Below are 23,754 nucleotides of genomic sequence, written 5' to 3' on the forward strand. Positions count from 1 at the left end.
CAGAGGGGCAAATGTGCAATGATCAGACCTGCCAAAATTTAGAGAGTCACACCCTTCACAGCTCGAGTTTGCACCTGTTAAGTTAATGGTCTCCAAATCAGTAGAAATTTGCCGTTTCAGAACTAGTGATTTTCTGCTAAGTGTATGTGCCTTATACCGTCAGCACAGCACAGCCACCTCCAGTAAGAGAGATTGTAGCTTTAAAGATAATTTAAAGGCAGCAACATCATATCCAGGTATCTACTTCCTGCTCCCATCAGCTTCCAAACTGAAAAAAGGCTCTAAAACACTTTATGACTTCCTCCAGCTTGGCAAGAACTCAGGAACCGTGGCAAGTTATTTCATGACAGAGCCTCCACTGTGCACCAGGCAAGGCAGGGAAGAAGAAAACTGGTAGAACAGGGAGGTGGCGAGTGTCTGCGCTCACGCAAGTCTGTGACTGAACCATTGTCCTTGGGTCTCTCCAACCCGCTCCACGATGGATATCTGGATCTTTAATTTGTGCAGTTATTTATCAGAAATAAGTTTTCTAACGCATATTTCTATTATACCTAGAGGGGAAGTTCAATGGAAATGTATTTATGGAGCTCAGGGAATTTCTATAGAATCTTGCACATTCAGAACTGGATTAAATCTCAGAGGTCAGAGTCCAGTTGCTTCAATAACACGGAAGAGGAAACGGAGACACAATACATTTAAGGAATCTGTGCAACTTTCAACCCTTCAAAACCACATAAAAAATGTGGCCGACTGGAAACCATATGCTTGATTTGCAGAACGCCACTGACCTTCCCCGGTAGACAAATTTCATGGGTTCTACGGCCAGCGCGGTGGCCACGATGTCGTCGGCGTTGTGCCTGCGCCCGCTGACCACCATGAGGCCGTCCATCTTGCCCACCACAAAGACGAGGCCTCCGGGACCCACGAACCCCAGCAGGCCTGTCCTTATGAATGGGTATTCACTGATCGGAGCCCCGGAGCTTGTCATGGGAAACACCTGGGGGAAACAGCATCCATCAGGCCACTGTTCATGTGGTCAGCTGGTTTTAATCCTCACCGCTACTCCTGCGAGCACGGCACCTGCTTTACTTAAGCTCTGCCTTTCACCCCAGCAACCCTGCCCTAGGGCCGAGGTCACAGTGATGGCTGGTGGCCAACAGTCTTCGAGGCAGAAAAGCACTTCCTGCCCACCTCAGCAGGACCCCATCTGTTCCTGCACCTCCACTCACCTGCTGGAGCCTCCTGCCTCTGAACCCTGAACAGATAAGACCCAGAAGTCTCACAGGAGGCCAATCAGCAATAACTGATTACTTGGTTTACAAAACCACAATGTAAAAGACGAGTGAAGAGTCAAGGTACATTTTAAACAACGTATGTTAGTTTTAAAGTAATCTCTATTCATTCATAAAATGTTATTTGCCCTTGTTGGAAGTATGCTGAAAAGAAAAATATTAAGGAAGCAAATCAAATCAGTTCAAACTCTAAACCTCTTTTTTTCCTCCACCCTTGCAGATAAATCACAGAGAAACGGAGATGGAGTTTTTATTTAGATTTGTACCTAGCTCAGTTTCGAGGGATATTTTAGAAAGTTGAATTCACACTCAAGAAAGCTATCATGGACAGGTGCTGTAACATCTGTTCAGCCACATCCAAAGTTCTCAACATTTAGAACAGCAACAGTGGCTCATGCCTGTAATCCCGGCACTTTAGGAGGCTAAGATGGGAGGATTGCTTGAGGCCAGGAGTTTGAGGTCAGCCTGGACAACAGCATGAGACCCCATAAGCACACAACAATTTTTTTTTTAATTATTCAGGTGTGGTGGCACATGCCTGTAGTCCCAGTGACTCGGAGGCTGAGGCAGGAAGATGGCTTGAGCCCAGGAGTTTGAAGCTGCAGTGAGCTGTGAACGTGCCACTGCCCTCCAGCCTGAGTGACAGAGCAAGACCCTGTCTCAACAACAACCAAAAGTTCTAAACACTTAGGAAATGTATCCCCAAACAATTTATATTTTCTTACATATAGCTTAAATGTTGTGCTGCTTCTAAGGCCAGGACCTACTTGGTAAAAAGATAAGAGTTCTGAGTTGCAGCACTGAACGTGTGTCTATCTGAGCCCTTCATTACACAGCACATCTGTGCACACGCCCCATGCACGCACATTACACACGCATCTGTGTACACCACATGCATACTTGCTTGTGCCACTGAGATCGTTACATACCCGTGTGCTCGAGTTCTCACAGGTTCATACCTGGCCACGTGTAGCCCAGGCCGAGGAGCCGTAAAGGGGCTCTAGTTGGCCTCCCCAGGCGAGGGTTCATACCTGGCCACGTGTAGCCCAGGCCAAGGGGCTGTAAAGGGGCTCTAGTTCGCTTTCCCAGGCGAGGGTTCATACCTGGCCACGTGTAGCCCAGGCCAAGGGGCCGTAAAGGGGCTCTAGTTGGCTTCCCTAGGTGAGGCCCTTCACGCACATGAGTGCACGTTCCCTAATGATCCACTTTTCACAGTAAAAGTGAGAAAAGTAACAAAAAGGATGCTTTTTAAAGCATGCTTATTCTTTTAAACACTGGTTATAAGGTCAGAACAATGCTGATAAACAAATTTATCAAAAGCGCTAAAAAGTGGTAAAGTGCCATCGTTTTCATTCATATAAACACGTCTTGCTAAAACGGATCTTACATTCCACATCTATCACTATGCACCTGGCAAGGGCTGTTTGGAGACGGAGCCACAGATGGTGCCCATGGTAGGACTCTCCTCCACCTACCTCAAAGGTGTTCTTGGTCATGCCGGAGAGGCCATAGTAGGACGTGCCCGTCGCAACTGCACACACACACAGCTCCCCGATCTCATCCGTTCTGCACAGCTGAGGAACCCCATCTGGCTTCACTGAACACATGATGGCTAAAAGCAAACAGGAAAGCACATGTAGTGTGAGAGGGGGCAGGTGGGAAGAATAAAGGAAACAGGGAAGACGCGAATATGAACGAGGACACCAGTGAACAGGAATGGGGTCTGGAGCAAAACTGCACGGATGGTAGTCAGCCAGGCACTCATTTTCCCTAAAGAGCCATGATTTTTCCTGTTGCAGCAACATGTCAAACTTCATAGTTGAAACATCAATAAATATTTCAATTGCTTTAATGTTAATGCGCAAGTTGTATTTAGGGGCATGACATCATCTGCCATTTAGATATGGGGAGGAACCTCAGAACCAACATCAGGGCCACCTGCCACACATGCATCAGCAACGTGGTGCAACGTGGTGCAACTTGAACTCTGCAAATCAAGCCTCTAATGTCTTATGGAAATCTGAATCTTCGATTTCACACTCCGTGCAAGGTGAGTCCTTCCGAGAACACCACTGGAGCGCTTTGCACACGGTTCAATGCTGGTAACTTCTCACTGGTCTGTGCCACCAACACTTCGATGCTTTGCCCAACAACAACATCCTACATACCCCCCAACTGCAATCCACAAATCTGATTAGGGAGCCAAGAGCCTCAGGCTTCAGAGGGGTGGAGTGTGCATTAGTGACAGCTGAGCTGTTTAGAAAGAGCCTGAAAGAGCCGGCACCCGCTGGGCTGGAGTACAAAACAGTGGAAACATAAGTTAAACTCACAGGAAGAAAAATTCACATTAAGGCCGGGCGCGGTGGCTCACGCCTGTAATCCCAGCACTTTGGGAGGCCGAGGCGGGCGGATCACGAGGTCAGGAGATCGAGACCATCCTGGCTAACACGGTGAAACCCCATCTCTACTAAAAATACAAAAAAGTAGCCGGGCATGGTGGCAGGCGCCTGTAGTCCCTGCTACTCGGGAGGCTGAGGCAGGAGAGTGGCGTGAACCCCGGGGGACGGAGCCTGCAGTGAACCGAGATCGCGCCACTGCACTCCAGCCTGGGCGACAGCGAGACTCCATCTCAAAAAAAAAAAAAAAAAAAAATTCACATTAAATTTACACTGAAAGATTCTTCACCCATCAGATTGGTAAAAACAAAAGTCAGGTAATACGGTGGGTAAGGGAGCAGAGAAAGAAGTGCTGCTGTTTACCGCTCGGCAGGGTATCGCTTCACAACCTTCGAAAAGACAATCATAAAAATTACATCGGCAGTTCTCTCTGAAACAGAACTCCCACTTCTAGAACTGTTTCCATTAGACACGAGGGGGTCACTCACTGCAGCAGCAAAAGAGGGAAAATCACCAAACAGGGGGCTCAAATAAACTTAGTGCTCCCACAAGGTAGCACCGTGCTGCCTTGAGAACACCGCGGAGCTTGTTACGCGCTGACAACGGACCGTTAAGATAAAACATAAAACATGCGTATGTACGCAGTACTCCATCATGACGTGAGAAAACCCCGGAACCCAGGGCAGAGGACACACGCGGGGTGGGGGTGGGGGTGCAGGCTTCTGTCCCACGACCCCGGGTGCCTCTGACGGGGGCCCGGGAAGCCTGCAGTTGCTCTCTCTGTTCCACAGCCCCAGGTGCCTCTGACAGGGGGTCTGGGAAGCTCGCGGTTGTTCTCACAGTCACAAAGGAGCATTTTCATTGTGTCCTTCAGAACCTTTTGAAGATTTCACCATGCAGCTCCATTTATTTGAAAATTAAATATTAAAGAAATGGAGCCAGGGGCCCTGGCCACAGCTGGGAGGCAGGGAGTGGGCTGGACACAGGGGCTGGAGGGCTGCAGGCAGAGGCAGAGCCGCGGGGATGCTGGAGGGCGTCCGCAGGGAATCAGGGAGTAGAGAGCAGGAGGGAAGCCACGGGCTGCCTTCCTTTCTTTTATGCCAAACAGGCCGAACAGAAAGGCAAGACAGCTTCTGGAGTGCCTGGCCCTAGCACAGCTCACCATGAAGGGGCATGAGGGGTCTGCCTCTGTGAGACTCCACGGGGCGAGGGTCCCTGCTGAGGCCCACCTGACCTGGCGCCCTGCACCTGCTGCTGAAGGCGGCAGCACTGCTTGCATAGGCATGGCTACCCTGCTGGGCTTGAGCCCACACCCCATGCCTGGAGGGCTCAGCAGGAGACACAGGCTCCAAGGTCCCCAGCTGAGAAAAGAGCCGGGTTCCCTTTCTGGGGCCAAACAGCCAGGGGCTGATGCTGCCCGTGACCCCATGAGTTGAGCGCCAGGCGTGTGCACCCTGAGAATGGTAAAGCGGCTCCTGGGAGGTGCCTGGGCGCTCCTCGTGGGGCTGGTGGGGAGGCACGGTGGGCCCTGCAGCTGGGCGCTTCCTCATGCATCTGTGGAAAAGGCTTCTGAGACTTGGAAAAAGGGCTCTTACTGCTGAAAACAGGTTTCATGGTCACACAACCTCACATTCCTTGATTTTCACACGTGTCTGCCTTGGTGGAAGCCGAGCTTGGCTGTTCCCACTCTGGCTAGTGCCTTAGGGTGACGGATGGGCACGTCCTCTGGGGGAGGGAAGGGAAGCTGCCCAGGCACCAGTGTGGACCCTGCACTGGCCCCGAAGCCTTCCAGGGAAGAGCAGCCTGAGGTCCCAGTGTGCAAAGCTGCCCTTCCCCATCTTCTTGATCATCTACCAGGAGAGGGAACACTGCCTCAAATGTCTGAAGCCTAACAAAGACTTCAGAAGACTGGGAGTGAGGTTCTCAGCCCGAGGGCACACCACGGGAACGTGGGAACGCAGGCTTTGGTGACATGTGTTAGAAAAGCATTTAATAACTGGTTAATCTGTGCGGCTTGCGACCCACACTCACCTCCAGGCATCACGAGGCCGACATCCTGCACGGTGAGCACGGACAGCTTCTCTTCCGAGTCCACACGAATGACCCCGTAGGTCAGTCCATGCATGGAGAGGACACCCCGGCCCGGGGGCTGGTTACTGTCATCCGTGGGCCTGTAATGACAGTTTTTAACTTGAATATGCAGGAGCAGATAAGCCATCACAATCACAGATGTGCAGTCAGCACACACGCGGCAGGCTGGGCACCCCTGGGCACAGTGCTGGCACCCCAGGCACAGTGCTGGCAGCCCATGTGGCTGCATTAGTGGATGGCTCGTTCTGTTTATGAACAGCTGGCAGCGAGTCTACTGCTTCCGCCTCTACATTCCCAGGGAATCCCAAGAACACCCGTAAACTACCAACGCAGCTCCTCTCCTTCCCCTTCTATGCAGGCCCTGCACAGACCAGCTCTCTCTCTCCTCCCAGCCCTGCACAGACCGGCTCTCTCTCTCCTCCCTCCCGGCCCTGCACAGACCGGCTCTCTCTTTCCTCCCGGCTCCTGCTCACTGCACGGTCTGCTCTTCTAGTTTTGCAAATGTCTGGAAGGTGGTGCATCCACTCCAAGAATGCAGACAAAACCAGTGAACGGCAATGATGGAAATCCTGACTGTCCAGCCTCAATTCAGATGCAGACTGCCTGGGCATATGCCCAATTTTATAAGAATCTAAAATAAGATTTACGCTGTGCCATTGTGGCTGCCAAGTTCTAAGGAAAACTATTTGGGTGGCAGGCAAGCTGTAGAATGCATTGTGGGTCAGGAGAAGAGGGGTCCGCATAAGGCAGTTTTCAGAAGACCACTGCGCACACGTTCACCACTCTGGGGCCCACCCCACCTCCTCTGCCGGACACCCCAGCTTGCTCCCGCCTTGGGGCTTCTGCGCTGGTTCTCGCTGCTACCCAGGACGTTCCTCCGGCAGACGTCCACACGGCCCTCTCTCTCCCTGTCTCCAGGGGACTTCTTGTCCCCTCAGAAAACACTCCCCACCCAGTGTGCCCACCCCACAGCACACACCTCTGACTACCTGTGCGACCTCCTCCCTCAGACCCAACTCTCCCAAGAGCGGCCAGTTTGTTTTGCTCACTGCTGCATCCCAGCCCTGGAAAATGTCTAGCAATGAATAGCTGCTGACTGAATTTGTGAACAAATAAGTTAAAATCTAAGATCACGGATTACATTCCTGAAAACTAACAATTCCTCAACGGTTATCTAAGTGAGTCACCACAATTTAGGTACAAATTGTTTCTGTAATTTTCCATTTATAAATCGTTAATGCACTTCAGACCTAAAAGCTGGACTATAAGTTAGCTGTTTAACTTTAAAATATTATGGTTTATAATGAAACTGAAGACATAAATGGGGCAACATGAAAGTTAATATTTGGAAAAGGAGATCTCATTTGAAGTAACTGGTGTATTGAAAAAAGCATGAAAGACTCTGGAAACAGAATTTTTCTAGACGTAAGAATCAAAAAGGATAGAGCTAACCAGATATAAAAGAAAAGTCTGCCCAAATAAGAAAACCCACACAGAACTACCTAGATAGGGCGAGCTCAGATCCCTGGGCTTTCCATTATCCTCCTGGCCTTTACTTCCCAGAGACCCCAAACAGATCAAAACTTCAAAATGAAAACACAGGGTCAGTGGTCCTGCCACCATTTCCTCACCCTACACCATCCCCTCACCCTGCACCATCCCCTCACCCTGCACCATCCCCTCACCCTACAAGAGTCCTCTACAAAGATCAGTGTGGAAGTCAGGCACTGTGAGCTTCAGCATCTGCTGTGGGTTGAATCGTGTCCCCGCAAAAGATCACCCCTCCTATCTGTGACCTTATTTGGAAGCAGGGCCTGTTCAGAGACAGATGCCCCTGGACTTACAATGCAGTTACAACTTGATAAACCCATTGTAAAGGCGGAAATTGAAGTTGAGCCACCTTAAGCCAGGGCCATCTTATGACCAGGTTAAGATGAGGTTATACTGGGTTAGAATGGACCCTAAATCCAATTACTCTGTCCTTGTAAGAGAAGAGAGAGGCCCAGACACAGGGAGAAGCTCACGTGACGATGGAGGCAGAGACTGGAGTGACAGGTACCCGTCCAGGATAGCTGAGCACCCAAGGCTGGGGTGAGGCCCAGGGCGGATCACTGAGCTGAGCAGCACCCGAGGGAGGCTGGGGTGAGGCCTGGGGTGGATCACTGAGCAGAGCAGCACCCGAGGGAGGCCAGGGTCAGGCCTGGGATGGGTTCCCTCAGCACCTCCAGACACCCAGCCCTGTGACACCTTGGGGTCTCCGACTCCAGCCTCCAGAACTGAGACAAGTGTCTGTTGTTTAAACCACTCAGTGTGTGGTACTTTGTTATGAGAGCCGGAATACACTATCTTAGTGGTAAAAATTTAAGGTACACTTATTTTTGTTTTAAAAAGCCACATGAAATCAAAATGCTGGGCTAGCCAAGATTCACAACACTGACCTGCTGGGCAAGGGGCCGGAAGGGAAAAAGTTATCTCAGGGCCCAATCACGCATGTTTTGTTCTCTCAATTACAAAATCCCCTTTCCTTTTTTTTTTTTTTTTTTTTTTTGAGACACAGTTTCACTCTGTCACCCAGGCTGGAGTGCAATGGCGCAATCTCGGCTCGCTGCAACCTCTGCCTCCCGGATTCAAGCCATTCTCCTGCCTCAGCCTCCTGAATAGCTGGGACTACAGGCGCCGCCACCACCACAGCCAGTTAATTTTTTTGCTATTATTAGTAGAGACAGGGTTTCACCATGTGGGCCAGGCTGGCCTCGAACTCCTGACCTCGAGTGATCTGCCCTCCTCAGCTTCCCAAGGTGTTGGAATTACAGGCGTGAGCTACTGTGCCTAGCCAAGATCCTCTTTTCTATGTTTAAACACAGTTAACGAGAAACAAGACCTGCACATTTAATAACTGAATATGTTAAGATTACAAATTGCGTTTGCTATAGGAACTTTTCAATTACGCTTATACAATGATAGTTCCAGGAGGCTGAATATGTTCATATTAGCAACGTTAACCTTGCATTAATTTAACCTGCCACTGTACATTTATTCATATTTCATAGATTCCCTTGCTAGTTCGGAGAAAACGCATGGCCCCGGGATTCTTTCCTTGAAGATGTGCAAGACACTGGCATACAGCCAGGCACAGAAGCGCAGGAGGTCCCGACACACAGGCGGGCACAGAAGCGCGGGTGCTCCCGGCACACAGGCGGGCACAGAAGCGCGGGAGCTCCCGGCACACAGGCGGGCACAGAAGCGCGGGAGCTCCCGGCACACAGGCGGGCACAGAAGCGCGGGAGCTCCCGGCACACAGGCGGGCACAGAAGCGTGGGTGCTCCCGACACACAGGCGCGGGTGCTCCTGACACACTGGCAGCCTCACAGCCCCACCTCCCCACAGACGCGGTGTCTGGGGCCACCCCTAAACTTCTGACCTGGTGGTGCTGATGCCTCCCCCTCCAGATGGCAAACCAGTGCCCAGTGGTACCCTCCATGTGCCAAATGGTTCTGAGTCTTTCATGCATAGGGACTCACTTAAAACTCACCATAAGCCTATGGCTATTATTCCTCACTTTCAGATGACAAGATTCGGGCACAGAAAGGTTGACTTCACTGCCCAAGTGGGTGGTGGGGCTCAGCAGGACTCGGACCCAGAGCATAGCCCCTGCTGACCTGAGTGCCCGCCCCTCCCTGGTCTTTGCCTCTGATCCCAGGACACTGAGTGAATCAGTTTACTGCTCTCTTCTTTTTATAAAAACTTGGAAGCAAACAGCACAACCAACGTGAGCACATTCTTAGTATGAACAAGGCAAACATCACAGTCAAAAGGCAAAGTCCCTGTTTCTGCTCCAATCCTATGCCCCACAAATAACCACATACAGATTTTTTTACGTCAAAGTTTAGACTCCTAGATATGCAGTTAAGTATAAAATATGTATGTATACCAATACATTGATTTTTAAAAGAAAAGCAGAATCAAGATGATGCTTCCCGTATGTTGGCAGAAAAGCTGAGTGTCGGGAGAAGCTGAGGCAGGGCTTGCAGGTCTGACATAACGTAAGAGTCTTGGAACATGTCTGGGGTCCAGGCTCTAAAACCCCTTGTGGCGTTTGGAACACCAAGCTCTGTGCTAAAGGGTGGAAGGCTACCCTGATGTACCATAATCTCAGCCCAGGGCAGAAAATCCCTCGTGGCTTGGATAGAATCCAGGGCTCGTGGCTCTGGAATGTGTCTAGACTTGCAGGCTCCTTGCTCTCCCAGGGTGGACTGTATCCTGAGTTAAAAGAACCTGCTCTCCGTTATCTCAAGCAGAATATGTTCCACATGCTTCAAAGGAAATGCTAAACCGTCACAGCTGTAAGATCATGCGCTTGCCCTTTCAAGCCCCACATTCTCAACTCGTGTTTCTTTGTTTGATCACCAATAAATAGTCTGGGCTTGCAGAGCTCAGGGCCTTGGCAGCCTCCATACTCGCAATAGCCCCCTGGACCCAATTTCTCTCTCAAACTGTCTTTCCTCATTCCTTTGACTCCACCAGACTTTGTCACCCCAACAACCTGGTGTTGGATCTGATCACCCCAACATTGTAAAACTCACTCTCTTCACTGAACATATCTGCAGATCTTTCCATGTGTGTGTGTGGGTGTGCATCTGTGTAGGTGTGTGCACCACTGAATTCAGCTGCTTTGTTACACGCAGTGCTGAGTAACATGAATACATGACCATATATTTTCTTTCATTCAATTTTTATACAGCTGGAAATGTATCTGTAATATGCATACCTAGAAAGAAAATGGAGAATCAAAAAGCACATATACTTAAATTTTTAAGAAGACCTAAATATCCTCCCAAAATAACATACTTTGCATTCCCACTAACAGAACAGGAGTATTATTTTCTCATCTACTAGAAAAGCACCTCACACTGGCTGTATGGTGTTGTGGTTATATATTTAATGACCTATTCTGCACAGCAACCCTGTGGAGATGGGTGCAGCACCATGACCCTCCCTGTTTAGCAGACAGGGGCAGGGGCGAGGAGGGCTGAGTGCTACCCAAAGCCACTGCTGTGGAGCGGAGCCAACGCCAATCTCAGGCTGGCTTCAGAACCTGTGCATCTGACCACAGTGCCAAGCTGCTCAGCAGTGCCCATCTCTGCACTCTTGCCAACACTTAAAATGCTTCCCAATTTGTTCAGTAAAACACCATTTGTTGGTCCAATTTGTGTTCCCTGTATTATTAAGAAAGTTAGATGATATTTATTCTCCATCAACACCTTGCTAAGAAGTAAAAATCCCAAGTAGGTAGATGAGGTGAGGAAGGGAATAAACAGTCCTCATAGGCAGAATTCAAGGGGGTTTAAAAAACATCCACCTTAATAATCAATATCAGTACATTAAAAAATGGCTAATAAAGGTATCCGCCCATTCATCAACTTCCAAACTCAGTTCCCACGTGAAATGGTGTTCAAGACCAAGCAGCTTTGTGTGTCTCATGAAGAATATGGATTCCAGGAGGGACCATCTCAGTGATCTCCAGGAACGTAAGGAGGCAGAGTCCACTCTTGGAGATATGGAAGGAGCAAAATACATACCTGTGTATACAATACCACGATGACGTGCAAAAGGGAAACAAAATAAAACTAAAGGACAACAGAGTCTGGATGTTTTGTTGCCTGCAGATCTCACGTTGAAATGTGACGTCCAACACTGCAGGTGGGCCTGTTCTCACAGTAATGGGAGAGTTCTCACTTTAAGAGTTCGTGTGGGATCTAGTTGTTTAGAATAGAGCTGGGCACCTCCTCTCTCTCTCTCTCTTGCTCGCTCAATCTCTCACCATGTGACATGCAGGCTCCCACTTTGCCTTCTGCCATGATCATAAGCTTCCTGAGGCCTCACCAGGAGCTGAGCAGATGCTGGAGCCATGCTTCTCTTAGAGCCTGCAGAACTGTGAGCCAAAATAAACCTCTTTTCCTTATAGATTACCCAGTCTTACACACTCCTTTATAACAATGCAAACACACCAACAAAAAGGAGAGAACCAGGCCAGACCTTGCAACGTGGCCTCACAAGGAATGTACACTATGGCTTCCATTGAACCATTTGCACCACTGACTTGTCATAGCATTTCCAGCCTCTGGAAAGCATTCCATAAGCCTTGCCCGCATAACACCTTGAAGCAGCAGCTCCTATAAATTTCATGAACACATCTGCAGTTTGCTACTCCTGACCACAAGCAGAGCCGGGCCAGGCTTGGGACATTCACACAAAACAAACACATCAAGTAGTGAACGAGCCTCACAGCCTCCAGTTCTAGGGCTTAACAGATTAACAGAGAGCCACACTGCACCTGCACAGCTTCAGTGCCGCTCATCATTTGCTGAATCCCTTAAGCAAGTGAGTCAACAAGGTCTTTCATTGTTTTATCTTATACGGGCGATCTCCAATGTAGTAATTCTCAGCTTAGCAACAACAGCACATTTGGAGAACAAAGAGTTAAGCTGCAGGCCCCCTCCTCCCCAGCAATCTTTACACAGCATTTCTATGCAATGGACCACACACAAAACACGCCTGTAGTCATGTAACGGCGGTAACATTTGTTGAATTCTTACTATGTACCAGGCATGCTTTTAAGCTCTGTGTGTATGAACCCACTCAGTGCTCACACGGGCCTCTGACGTGGCTACTGCTGTGATTCTCATCTACAGACGAGGAATCCTCAAGCTGAAGCCCTGCCCACATGACAAAGCTGGCGCGAGAGGAGCGAGATGGGGACCCAGGCCGACCTCGGCCCCCGACAGAGCCGGCACAGAGCAAGAATGAGGTGGTGCTCATCCCACACACGACGTTCCCTGTGCTGGCATTGAAGCACCTGCACAACGTTGCTTCTTTGGGAACACGCATTTGGGTTCCAGACAAAATGCGAAGTTACTGGGAAGCCTGTTTGAGAGTGGGGGGCGGGGGGGGGGTCTTCCCTTCTGAACTGGCAGCCAGAACCCCGAGGAAGTGTCTTTTTTTTTTTTTTTTTTTTTTTTAACAGGGCAGCTGCTCTGGTCTCGAATCACCATTAACCGCCAAAGGTTTTTCTTTTAGATGGACGTAAATCAGCCCTGATGAAGGTGCCGGGGCAGCCACACAACGCACACAGAACACAGAACATCTCCTCTGCTTTCTTTCCTCTCTGGGCCACTCTTTTTCACAGCAGCAGAATGAACTAATAAATTCATAGTACTGGTAAAAATGCCCTTTAAAGGACAGGAGCAGTTAAGCTTGTGAACTCATTTTAGCAGAAATAATATTTTCAGGAAACATGCAACACGAGGGAAAATTCCGTGAAAAACGTGCATGTACCTTTTTCGATGTTTAGTGTGACACGGACTTTCAAAAACACAACAGATAACTGAGGTTGCGATTTTTAATAGGAAAAGATACAATGTAAAAGCAGCCAATATATTAAGTGATGAGTTGATTTAATGTAATATTCTTCCTTTTCTCTAACAGGAGCAATGCATGCCCACCAAAAACAGCCCATTTTATGAGCACGGAAAGTTAGCTGCCCATCTTTACTGCCTCACCCATCCTGTGCAGCGCAGCTTTTTTTTTTTTTTTGCACTGAATATACTATTTACAGATACTTAATTTTTTGCTACCAAAAACGGGATCACATTATATAAACTTTTTTGCAAACTCTTTCTCATAAGCCTTGGCCACCTTTGTTTCCAGGAGAGGTTATGGGCTGGACCTGGGGGGGACCCCGTGGGGAGGCCCCTCCTCTGCCATCTTCCCGCTGCACCTCCTTTGCCAAAACAAACTTCTCATCTAATTCACCACAGAACAGAACACACTGTAAAACACACGTGGTTGGGTGAAATTAAACAGGAAACTTGGTTTGCTATTCAATGCTACCTAACTCTCATGCTCTGGTTCACGTGATTTTCATTTCCCAACTACTCTGTAGTTAGAAAATTGCAAAATTTTATCCCTCTTTTTAGATAAAATGACAGTTTATCTTGCGTTCTCTTACATGCGGGATTATGGAACTCCGGGTCTGACTTTTCTGAGCAGTGGGAAGTGCTCACTTCGGATCCACTTTGGCTCAGGGCTGTGCTGACGTTTTCTCCGCTGTCACTCATCCAGGCACCATCAGCACCCAGTGGGCATCAGACAGCACCCTTCTCCCTGCGGACACGTCTTCTTTGATTTTTCTCCCAGCTAACTTCGAGCTTGGATACTTTCAAAAACTGGAAGATGGTTGTGGTGACAAGGGGGTATTTTATCTTTTCTGGAATTATTGTTTCATTGTTTTATATGATTTTTGCCTTTTCATTACTAAAATATCAGGGTATCCAAATAGTACTTTGTAGTTACAAAGCTAAAAATTATGTTTTTCAGTTCAATAAACATTTCATGTCGTAGCTTTAAGAAAATCAAGTCTATCATCTACATTCTAGAGATGGTAACAGAGTCAGATGGCAGGAGATTTAGGGGATACTTGTAGCCAGGAAACAGTTTCCTGGTTTTCGCCTTGCAATTTGTCCTTTAAAAAATGTCTGATGAGTTTAGGCACCACAAGCCCCTATTTCCCCAATATTTTTCTACTCTAAAACTAACATTGGGAGAAAAGAAAACAAAATATAACAGGACAGTGACAGTTTTAAAGAGAAGAAAATACTTTAAATGCCTAGGTGAAAATACAGTTCACATACCAAGACTAAGCAGACTTCACTAGAGAACTTGATTTCCTGCCACCACTTGGCTGACACACATGAACACGAAGGTGAAAACAGACACACATGAAGGCACACACATCAACACAAACATGAAGACAGGCATACACAGGTGAAGACAGACATGAAGGCATGCATGCATGAACAGGCATGCATAAAGACACGTGAACAGACATGCCTAGACACAGACATGCATAAAGACACATGTGAACACACATGCATAGACACGTGAACACATGCAGACACACATGAACACAAACATGCACAGACGTGAACGCAGACATGCATAGACATACATGAACAGGCATGCATAAAGACACATGAACACAGACATGCATAAAGACACACATGAACAGATATGCCTAGGCACACATGAACAGACATGCATATACACATTAACAGATACGCATAGACACGTGAACAGACATGCATAAAGACACATGTGAACACAGATATGCCTAGACACCTGAACACAGACATGCCTAGACACCCATGGACATGCATAAAGACACAAATGAACAGACATGCACAGACATGTGAACAGACATGCATAGACACATGTGAACACAGACATGCCTAGACACGTGAACACAGACATGCATAAAGACATGAACACAGACATGCCTGAGGACAGGCGCGTCGCCAGCCCTTGTCCCTTCAAAGTCTCCGATTCATGTTTTTAAAGACTCTCAACCTCCCTACAATGAGTGCTGATCATTTTTTTTTGGAGACTGGCCTTTCTCTGAGGGGAGAACCAATAGCATAAGTTCCGGCAGTGACCTGCCTCCATCTCTGGGCAACCTGACAGAGGGCACAGCACCTGTGGCCCAGGCGCCAGGCTGCTCCCGCATACCCATCGCCAGGGCTGCTGCTGGCTCCCGAGTGCCACGCCCCCCCCCCCACAACCCCTGAGGGCTGCTGCTGGCTTCTGTACGCCCTGCCCCGCTACCCCACCCCAACCCCTTCCCCATCGCTAGGGCTGCTGCTGCTCCCGGAAGTGCCGGTGCCTCCTGCGTATTTATCAAGCGGGACACTGGAGGTTCCATTGATCCTGTGAGCCCCAGAACTTTCCGACATGCTCTGTTTTGCATGACAGACATTCTATGTTGCTTGCAAGAGTGATATTGAGATACTCCACAGCCAGTGGGCCGTGGGCACCCCTGTGAGACCTGGGGCTCTTGAAGGCCCTGGACCTGGACGCCTGGAAGACTGACTCATAGCCCAGATGTCCACGCTTGGCCCTGCTGGCACCTGCAGCCACTGGGTGGCTTTCTTGTGAGTGCCTCAGCTTCTGATTTATCTACTTTTTTTTTTTTTTTTTTTTTTGCAGAAGAGAATCACTAACTGATACATATTCCAGAGAGGGCCAAAATTCTACAAATAGTAAGCAAATGCATCTGCAATTTTATTTGCATTCTACTGCAGATAATCATTATCCTTTTTAAATTAAGTGGACTGAAAGCCAAGCAACCAACCAGCTGCAACTCAGCACCTGGAAGTTCAGTCTCTGCTTTGATACCAGGAGCAGGGGCTGTCCCTGGATGATGGTTAACACGCAGGACACAAATGCTTAGATCACAACATAGAGGAAACGCCCATCCTCGAACCCGTCCAAACAGGCATAATCCGTCCTCTACAGACCCTTCTCTGCAACAAAACAGGGGAATGCAGCAGCCGAACACTTGTTTTTCTTCTTTACAAAACATAAGGAGTAAATAAAATGAGATCGCTGTACTGCCTCCCACATTGGACGTGACGACATTTAAGAAGGCATTCATTTTGTTCTCATGCCAAAACCTACAGGGAAGCCTTGCCAGGCCTCACTTAAAACAGCTTTACGGAATGTACGAAACCGTTTTTCACTTAATAACCTGGCCTCTGACCGCTCCTATGTGGGAAATTCACCTCAAGTCTTCAGACAGAATACACTTGAGTTCACAGGCACTGGCTCATTTTCCAAAAACACGCATCTGTCCCAACCTTTCTGTGGCACACAACTGAAACCCCCGCAGAGAGGGAAGTTTCCCTTCTGTTCACACATTCAGAAAACAATGCAGAGAGGGATGTGTTGATGGAAACCCAAGTATGAGTGCTGCTTTCATCAAATTTATTCAAAAGTAACTTAAACATCAGGGTAACGAAAGGTACAGGTTCTAAGGACCAGCACTGGCTTCTCTCCTAAAGATTTTCACCACTGAGATAGAGTTGCTGCCTAATTCACCTCAGGAAATTAGGGAGTCCAAGTGCAATGGCCAATTATACAGATTATTCTTTCTTACAGCATCAGCACTGAACGGTTTAAATATGCATCATATGCATGATAACGACATAAAAAGACAGTCTTGATGAGACTGAGTGATGGAGGGGCAGGGAGAACCGGCACGGGGACACTGGGGGCTGCTTCTAGTTTTCAGGACACTGTCATTTCTAACTCAACCTGGAATGCTAAAATTGTACCTTTAATCCTTTTCGGTCCTTCAATTTGTTGAGCCCAATCACGCCAATCAGAAAAGTGGCATACCAGAGAAGACCACTGAAGCCAGCTCCAGGGAGGTGGCTCTGGAGAGGGGCTGCTGTAACCCATGGTGGGCCGTGTCCAGACACCACTCCTCCAGACACTGCACGGGAGCAGGCCGCAGCCGACCTGACGTACGTGCCCACGTGCACCACCGGGCGAGACAGTGGGAGGGAGACATGTCCTGCTCTTGTTATTTCTGTCTGTGTCCTGGTCAATGCCTGCCCTTCCACAGTTCTGCCTGCAATAATTTAAAAACCACACACTGCTCTGGGAAGCCTGTTGCAAGCAGGTCTCCTGCACTCACTCTACACTCCAGAGCTCACCCCACAGGAATGGAAAGGCCCTTCTCTTCCCCACCACTGGGAGTACTGCCGTGGACATGCTGCCCCAAGAGCTCCACACCACACCTCCTCTCTCTTGCCACACCTTCCCTCTGGACCAGCCTCAGATGGGCCGCTGACAGCCGACACAGGAACACAACTTCTCTGCAGGAGCCTGTTCTCCTACAACGCCTAAGTGGAGCCGTCTGTGGGTTTGGGGTTTTGTTTTCATTTTCCTTGGTCGACGTAGGTGCCACTGACGGCCTAAATATGCTGTTGTAGGAGAACAGGCTCCTGCAGAGAAGTTGTGTTCCTGTGTGCGTATCACACAGGAAGAGGTTTGGGCTTTACTTCTGGTGCATGACATGAGATTGTCAGAGCAAAGTGTACTCTGAATTTACCTACTTTAAATTTCACTTTCATTCACTCAAAAAATATGTATTAGGCATCAACTATACACCAGAGACAGACAATGAAAAAAATAAATATACCAGTAAATCCCACAGCACATGGAAGTCAGTAACACTGCAAGAAAAGCAGGCTGATGAAAACAGACCCTATCCCACCCCAGAAGAAACCAGAGATTGGTACACGCACATGGAAATCGGAGTAAATTCCAAGGACACGGTATTACGATTCCATGCACCTCTAGACAGTCCCATTTATTAAGGAATTACCGTGAAACTGCAGAGAGCGATAAATATTTTTTAATGAATGAATCTAGGCTGTTCAAAAGAATCTGTTCCAGCACATAAAAACAGAAATAAACTCATCTTGAAAGGTTAGGTTCCGTTTTCACCCTCACCCTCAGCATCGACTGTTAGGATTTCCTCATCTCTCCCTTCGCTGCTGAATTAGGACTGTCTCTAGGTTATCTACGTAAATCAACATGACCCAGTACCTCCGGATGGCCACAGTGAGGGCCTCTGGTGAGCTGGCACAAGGACAGATGACCTCCTGTCGAAGGCCTTTACTTTGGAAGACATTGAGAAATGCATCGCAAGAAGAAATAGACCCTAGAGTGAAAGAGGGACAATGATCAGACAGCTGAAGCACTGTGATTGATTACAACATCCCATCATAGAAAATAGTTCTGAAGGTGGGATTCAGGCACAAGTGGATCTAGGCAGCGTGGAAAAATATTTAATACAATTAATTATTTATGTTACACTGAAAGTGGTTATTCTCAAACAGAACTCAAGAATTTAAAGAATGCAGCCTCCACATTTATGACACCTTTTCTGACAGATGAACTTACTTTAGTAACTTTTCTGAGACTTGTTCCACCATTTTCAGTACAGAAGTTCCAAGACAGGGGTAAATCTAAACCAAATGAAGAAAACTTTCCTCTCTATTAATTTAAATGATGAGGTCAAGGCACAATTATCAAGAACATATCAGCTAAACTATCTCCAAATATAGATATACTTTTCTTTATGCAAGATGTATTGTTTTGTACTTATGGGTTAAAACCAATTGTTCATTAAATTAGCTCAGGATTTATGAAATTTCATAAGTGAAGACTGTTTATAAAACCTGTTTGAGTCTGCTTTTGTATATCAGGCATTAAAGGAGTTGATGCTGCTTTAGTTTACAAACATAAACGTTGCATGTTTCATAAATGCGGTTGGATACCTTTAATTTCACTTTGCTTCTAAAGCTTTATGTACTTTTTTCACAAAAGCATGCTAGCTAGGTTCTTGTTTCAGTTGGCTGAAATATTTCTCAAGGTGTATTTATAGTATTCTGTGGAGCTGCTAATTTACTTTATCTGGGTATTTTTGTTACAGGAAGTGATAACGAAATTACATTTAAAACGACACATTAATTTACTGATCAAGAAAACTACTATACACCAAAAAGTACTAGCAGTCAAGTATTTCTTGAATATTTCCTTATTACCTGCTTAGGGCTTACTTCACTTCATCCTCAAGAATATTTATGACTTAAACACCGTTTTACAGCCGGGGAAACAGGGTCAGCAAAGGAACTTTCTCTACAGAATCAAGACATCCTCTGAATCCCAGGGCTGTGGAGTCTACAAATGCCTGTCCTTATTATGCCATCGTACCTCTTGGCCCAAGTGAGTGATTACTGTTTGGTGATTTTAAGACAACTTCTTTACTAAGATAAGGATTAGAAAAAGAAAAATCAAAGTGCAAAGAATGCAAACCTGGAAAAAGAAAAAAAGACTCCACAGCCTGCCTGCCTCGCAAAAAAAAAAAAAGACTCCACAGCCTGCCTGCCTCGCGAGATCACACGCTCCTCACTTACAGGGGTTCGCGCCGTCCGCCACTATCAGCATTCGCAGAGAGGAGAGGTTGATGTCTCTCTGATCTCTGTGTGCTACTAATGCCCAATGCATATCCCTCGATTTCACACACGCCACTTTTGCTAAAAAGAAAAATAGAAATAAGTTAACATGTGCCACCGTCAGATCGTCCCCTATTGCAAAAGAGAGATCATTGTGAGTAGTGGGGAAGGGTGAAGAATCACTGGTCACCCAGCCCCCACGAACCTTTTTTTTGTGTGTGTGATCTTGGCTCACCACAACCTCCTTCTCCCGGGTTCAAGATTTCTCCTGCCTCAACTTCCCGAGTAGCTGGGATTATAGGCATGCGCCACCAGACCTGGCTGATTTTTGTATTGTTAGTAGAAATGAGGTTTCTCCATATTGGCCCGGGTGGTCTGGAACTCCTGACCTCAGGTGATCCACCTGCTTTGGCCTCCTAAAGCGCTGGGATTACAGGTGTGAGCCACTGCACCCGGCGAGACCCACCTTTGTACTGGCAGACCTTCTGGATCCAGGAGAGAGGGTTCACCTTCATCAGCGAGTACGGGATGCTGATCACATGCATCATGTTCATGACGCTCTGCAATCAACAAAGGAACACGCAGGGTGAGCATGGAGGGGCACGCAGAGGAGCAGCTCTCAGCCAGTGGCATGGACACTAGGCCGCACAGGGGCAGGGGGAGCTCTCAGGGAGCGCTGCAGACACCATGCACACAGGCCCCTGGAGGCTCCTTAGGGTGGGGCTGGCAGGGATGGCAAGTACAGAGGGGCATAGTGGAGGAGCAGCTCTCAGTGAGTGCCATGGACACCAGACTGCACAGGCCCCCAGGGAAGGAGGAGGAGAAGCAGCTCTCAGGGAGCGCCACGGACACCAGGCTGCATGGGCCAGGAGGAGCAGCAGTTCTCAAGGAGCACCACGGACACCAGGCTGCAAGGGCCTGGAGGAGCAGCAGGTCTCAGGGAGAGCCGCGGACACCAGGCTGCATGGGCCCTGAGGAGAAGCAGCTCTCAGGGAGCACTGTGGACACCAGGCTGCACGGGACCCGAGGATCAGCAGCTCTCAGGGAGCACCGCGGACACCGGGCTGCACAGGCCCGGAGGAGCAGCAGCTCTCAGGGAGCGCCGCGGACACTAGGCTGCACAGGCCTGGAGGAGGAGAAGTCACACAGGACCCTGGAGGCTCCTCAGTGTGGGGATGGCGGGGATGGCTGGTCTGCATCAATGTGACATGGTAGGGTCTGGGTGTAATCCTTTAAAACATGTCCATGAAAAGCAACTTTCCAAGGTCTCCCTCGAACTCCACTGCTTTCCCTAAACTACTCCTGACAGAATTAAATAATTTAAGTCCAAATCTTTTTAAGATGAAACCTTTGGTGAAACAGGTCGTCATTTTCAACAGCCTTTCGTATCCTCAAAGCCTAATTCTTCCCGGTGTGTTATGCTAACTTTTATTTCACAGAACCCATCTTGAGAACCGCATGCTGCTCTGAATCGCAGGGCCAGGGGAAGCTCGGATTCTGGCTCTGGCCGGGCCTTGCTGTGGCAGATTGCGACTTCTGACAAAAATAAACTGGGAAACACTGGCTAGTACCTGCACGCTGCTGCACACAGAGGCTGGGACTCACACCTACAGGGGCGGGAGGAACACATCTGCCTCACACCGCAGCAGTCAGACCAGGCACCACCTGGCGGGCTGTGTGGCGGGCTAGGATTCTTGCAGTCTTGTAGGCTATGGGGTGGGGGCAGACGAGAGGGCAGACACCCCTCTGCCGCTGGCTCGATTTGGGAAGCTCCAGATGAAAGCGAAAAAGCATGTGCCTTCCCTCCCCAGAGCTCTGCCGACTCCCTCCCCACTCTGTGCTGGGGGAGGTAAGGGTGTCTTAAAAGATGCTGCTGCCTGCTCAGAGACCTCGCTTTAGATGTGACAGTGGAGAGACTCGCACTTGCCAGGGCTGCCAGCTGTACCCCGGAGCACAGAGCAGGCAGGCTGGCACCACCAGCGGGAGCTCCTCAGAGAGGCGGCCCCGCGACGAGGCCTCGAAAGCAGGGCTGTGTGGACAACGTCACAGCCGGAAACTTGGATGTTCTAATAACGAGAGTGACTAACAGCAACAGTGATGTAGCTATCTGTTCTTCAGGACCTCATCATTGAATCACATGCGTCAAACATGTAGGTGGAGTGGGTGCTTAAACTTTAGGCCACATAATTCTCACACCAGCCACGTCAAATAGGATCGTTCTTCCATTCACAGACAGAAAAACTGAGGTTTGGATTTGAGAAGGGACTTGGACACACGTGTGACATGCCTGAGTCACAAAGCTAAGGAAAGGAAAGGAAAGGCTGAGACACAAGCCCAGGTCCTCCAATCCCAAAGCGGGGGCTCCCACTGCACCAGCACATAACGGTGCTGGGAATACGCTGCTCCATCTTATCCCAGGTCCTCCAATCCCGAAGCCGGGGCTCCCACTGCACCAGCACACGACAGTGCTGGGAACACGCTGCTCCATCTTATCCCAGGTCCTCCAATCCCAAAGCCGGGGCTCCCAGTGCATCAGCACACGACAGTGCTGGGAACACGCTGCTCCATCTTATCCCAGATCCTTCAATCCCAAAGCCGGGGCTCCCACTGCACCAGCACACGACAGTGCTGGGAACACGCTGCTCCATCTTATCCCAGGTCCTCCAATCCCAAAGCCGGGGCTCCCACTGCACCAGCACACGACAGTGCTGGGAACACGCTGCTCCATCTTATCCCAGGTCCTCCAATCCCAAAGCCGGGGCTCCCACTGCACCAGCACATAACGGTGCTGGGAATACGCTGCTCCATCTTATCCCAGATCCTTCAATCCCAAAGCCGGGGCTCCCAGTGCACCAGCACACAACAGTGCTGGGAACACGCTGCTCCATCTTATCCCCCAACAGCATCCAGACTTGAGAGACGCCCCGTGTGTAACACGGAAAGAAGCCAGCCGGGCTGCTCTGCAGCCACAGATATTTGGTCTAGGAAATGCTTGCCAGCTCCTCTTCACATGAATTCTGGTTTGCCAAGAAACGGCGAATACAGGAATTCCTGTATTCATATGCCCATCACTCATGTGACAACTACTAGAATTTTCCACCTCCAAAAGGTAAGAAGCTTCAGCATAAGAAATTATTCAGAAGAAAAATGAGTGAAAATTACCACATATGAAACACATGGGGGGAGCGTCTAGGCAGTCACGCTCCACGTAGCTTTTAAGGGCCAAGCCCACCTTAAACAAGAAGGCTACTTCCCCACGAGAAGCGCCCAAGCCCGGCACATCATCCAGGGCACTTGTGACTGTGAGACAGTCGTTTCCCTATAACACACACAGACTACCATCCTCAAGGGCAAATCTGGAAACTACTTTCCCCCGCAGAGTAACACAATAGCAGGCCCCACCGACTCAACAAACAGAAACATCCAGCTAACCAGACGTACGGGACAGTAGCCCACACACGAACCAACCTTTGACCTTATTCTAAGATACTGAATGCCAAAAGTGCGGGAAGAAAAATAATGATCTCCACGTGAGCCCTGGAAGGCTGTTTTTGGCAGCTGTAACCTTAGTCCACGTATCCAAGACCCTCACACCAGTGGCTGCTGACACAACTGGCTTTGTGGTGCAGTTGTGAACCACGTTAGTGGACAACCTCGGTCTTCTAACAGTGACGATTTTCTGCTTCACAGTGTGGGAGGCAGCAGCTTGCACAAGTGAAACGTAGGCAAATCTAGGCATTTGTATTCCTACACCCAGCACACTCCTGTGTGGACAGGCAGGGTGAGCAGAGGGACTCCTGTGTGGACAGGCAGTGTGGGGCAGGGGACTCCTGTGTGGACAGGCAGGGTGAGCAGAGGGACTCCTGTGTGGACAGGCAGTGCGGGGAGGGGATTCCTCTGTGGACAGGCAGTGTGCCAGGGGGGACTCCTGTGTGGACAGGCAGTGTGGAGGGGGGACTCCTGTGTGGACAGGCAGGGTGAGCAAAGGGACTCCTGTGTGGACAGGCAGTGTGGGGAGGGGACTCCTGTGTGGACAGGCAGGGTGGGGCAGGGGACTCCTGTGTGGACAGGCAGGGCAGGGTGGGGGACTCCTTTGGGGACAGACACGGCCGG

General features: G+C 49.0%; 1 protein-coding gene across 4 annotated transcripts in view; it reads right to left on the reverse strand.

Moving 5' to 3' along the window:
- Nucleotides 1–23,754, reverse strand: part of DIP2C (disco interacting protein 2 homolog C) — a 419,803-nt gene that overhangs the window by 84,964 nt on the left and 311,085 nt on the right. For all 4 annotated transcript variants that reach the window (XM_055353740.2, XM_055353742.2, XM_055353743.2 and 1 more), the window contains 6 exons: nucleotides 20,108–20,201; nucleotides 19,603–19,722; nucleotides 18,230–18,344; nucleotides 5,720–5,859; nucleotides 2,768–2,904; nucleotides 789–997 (listed from right to left, as the gene is read on the reverse strand). In XM_055353740.2, coding sequence (XP_055209715.1) covers nucleotides 789–997; nucleotides 2,768–2,904; nucleotides 5,720–5,859; nucleotides 18,230–18,344; nucleotides 19,603–19,722; nucleotides 20,108–20,201 — 815 coding nt within the window. The remainder of the gene's footprint in view (nucleotides 1–788; nucleotides 998–2,767; nucleotides 2,905–5,719; nucleotides 5,860–18,229; nucleotides 18,345–19,602; nucleotides 19,723–20,107; nucleotides 20,202–23,754) is intronic.

This window comes from Gorilla gorilla, chromosome 8 (assembly GCF_029281585.2).
Source record: "Gorilla gorilla gorilla isolate KB3781 chromosome 8, NHGRI_mGorGor1-v2.1_pri, whole genome shotgun sequence".
Lineage (NCBI taxonomy): Eukaryota > Metazoa > Chordata > Mammalia > Primates > Hominidae > Gorilla > Gorilla gorilla.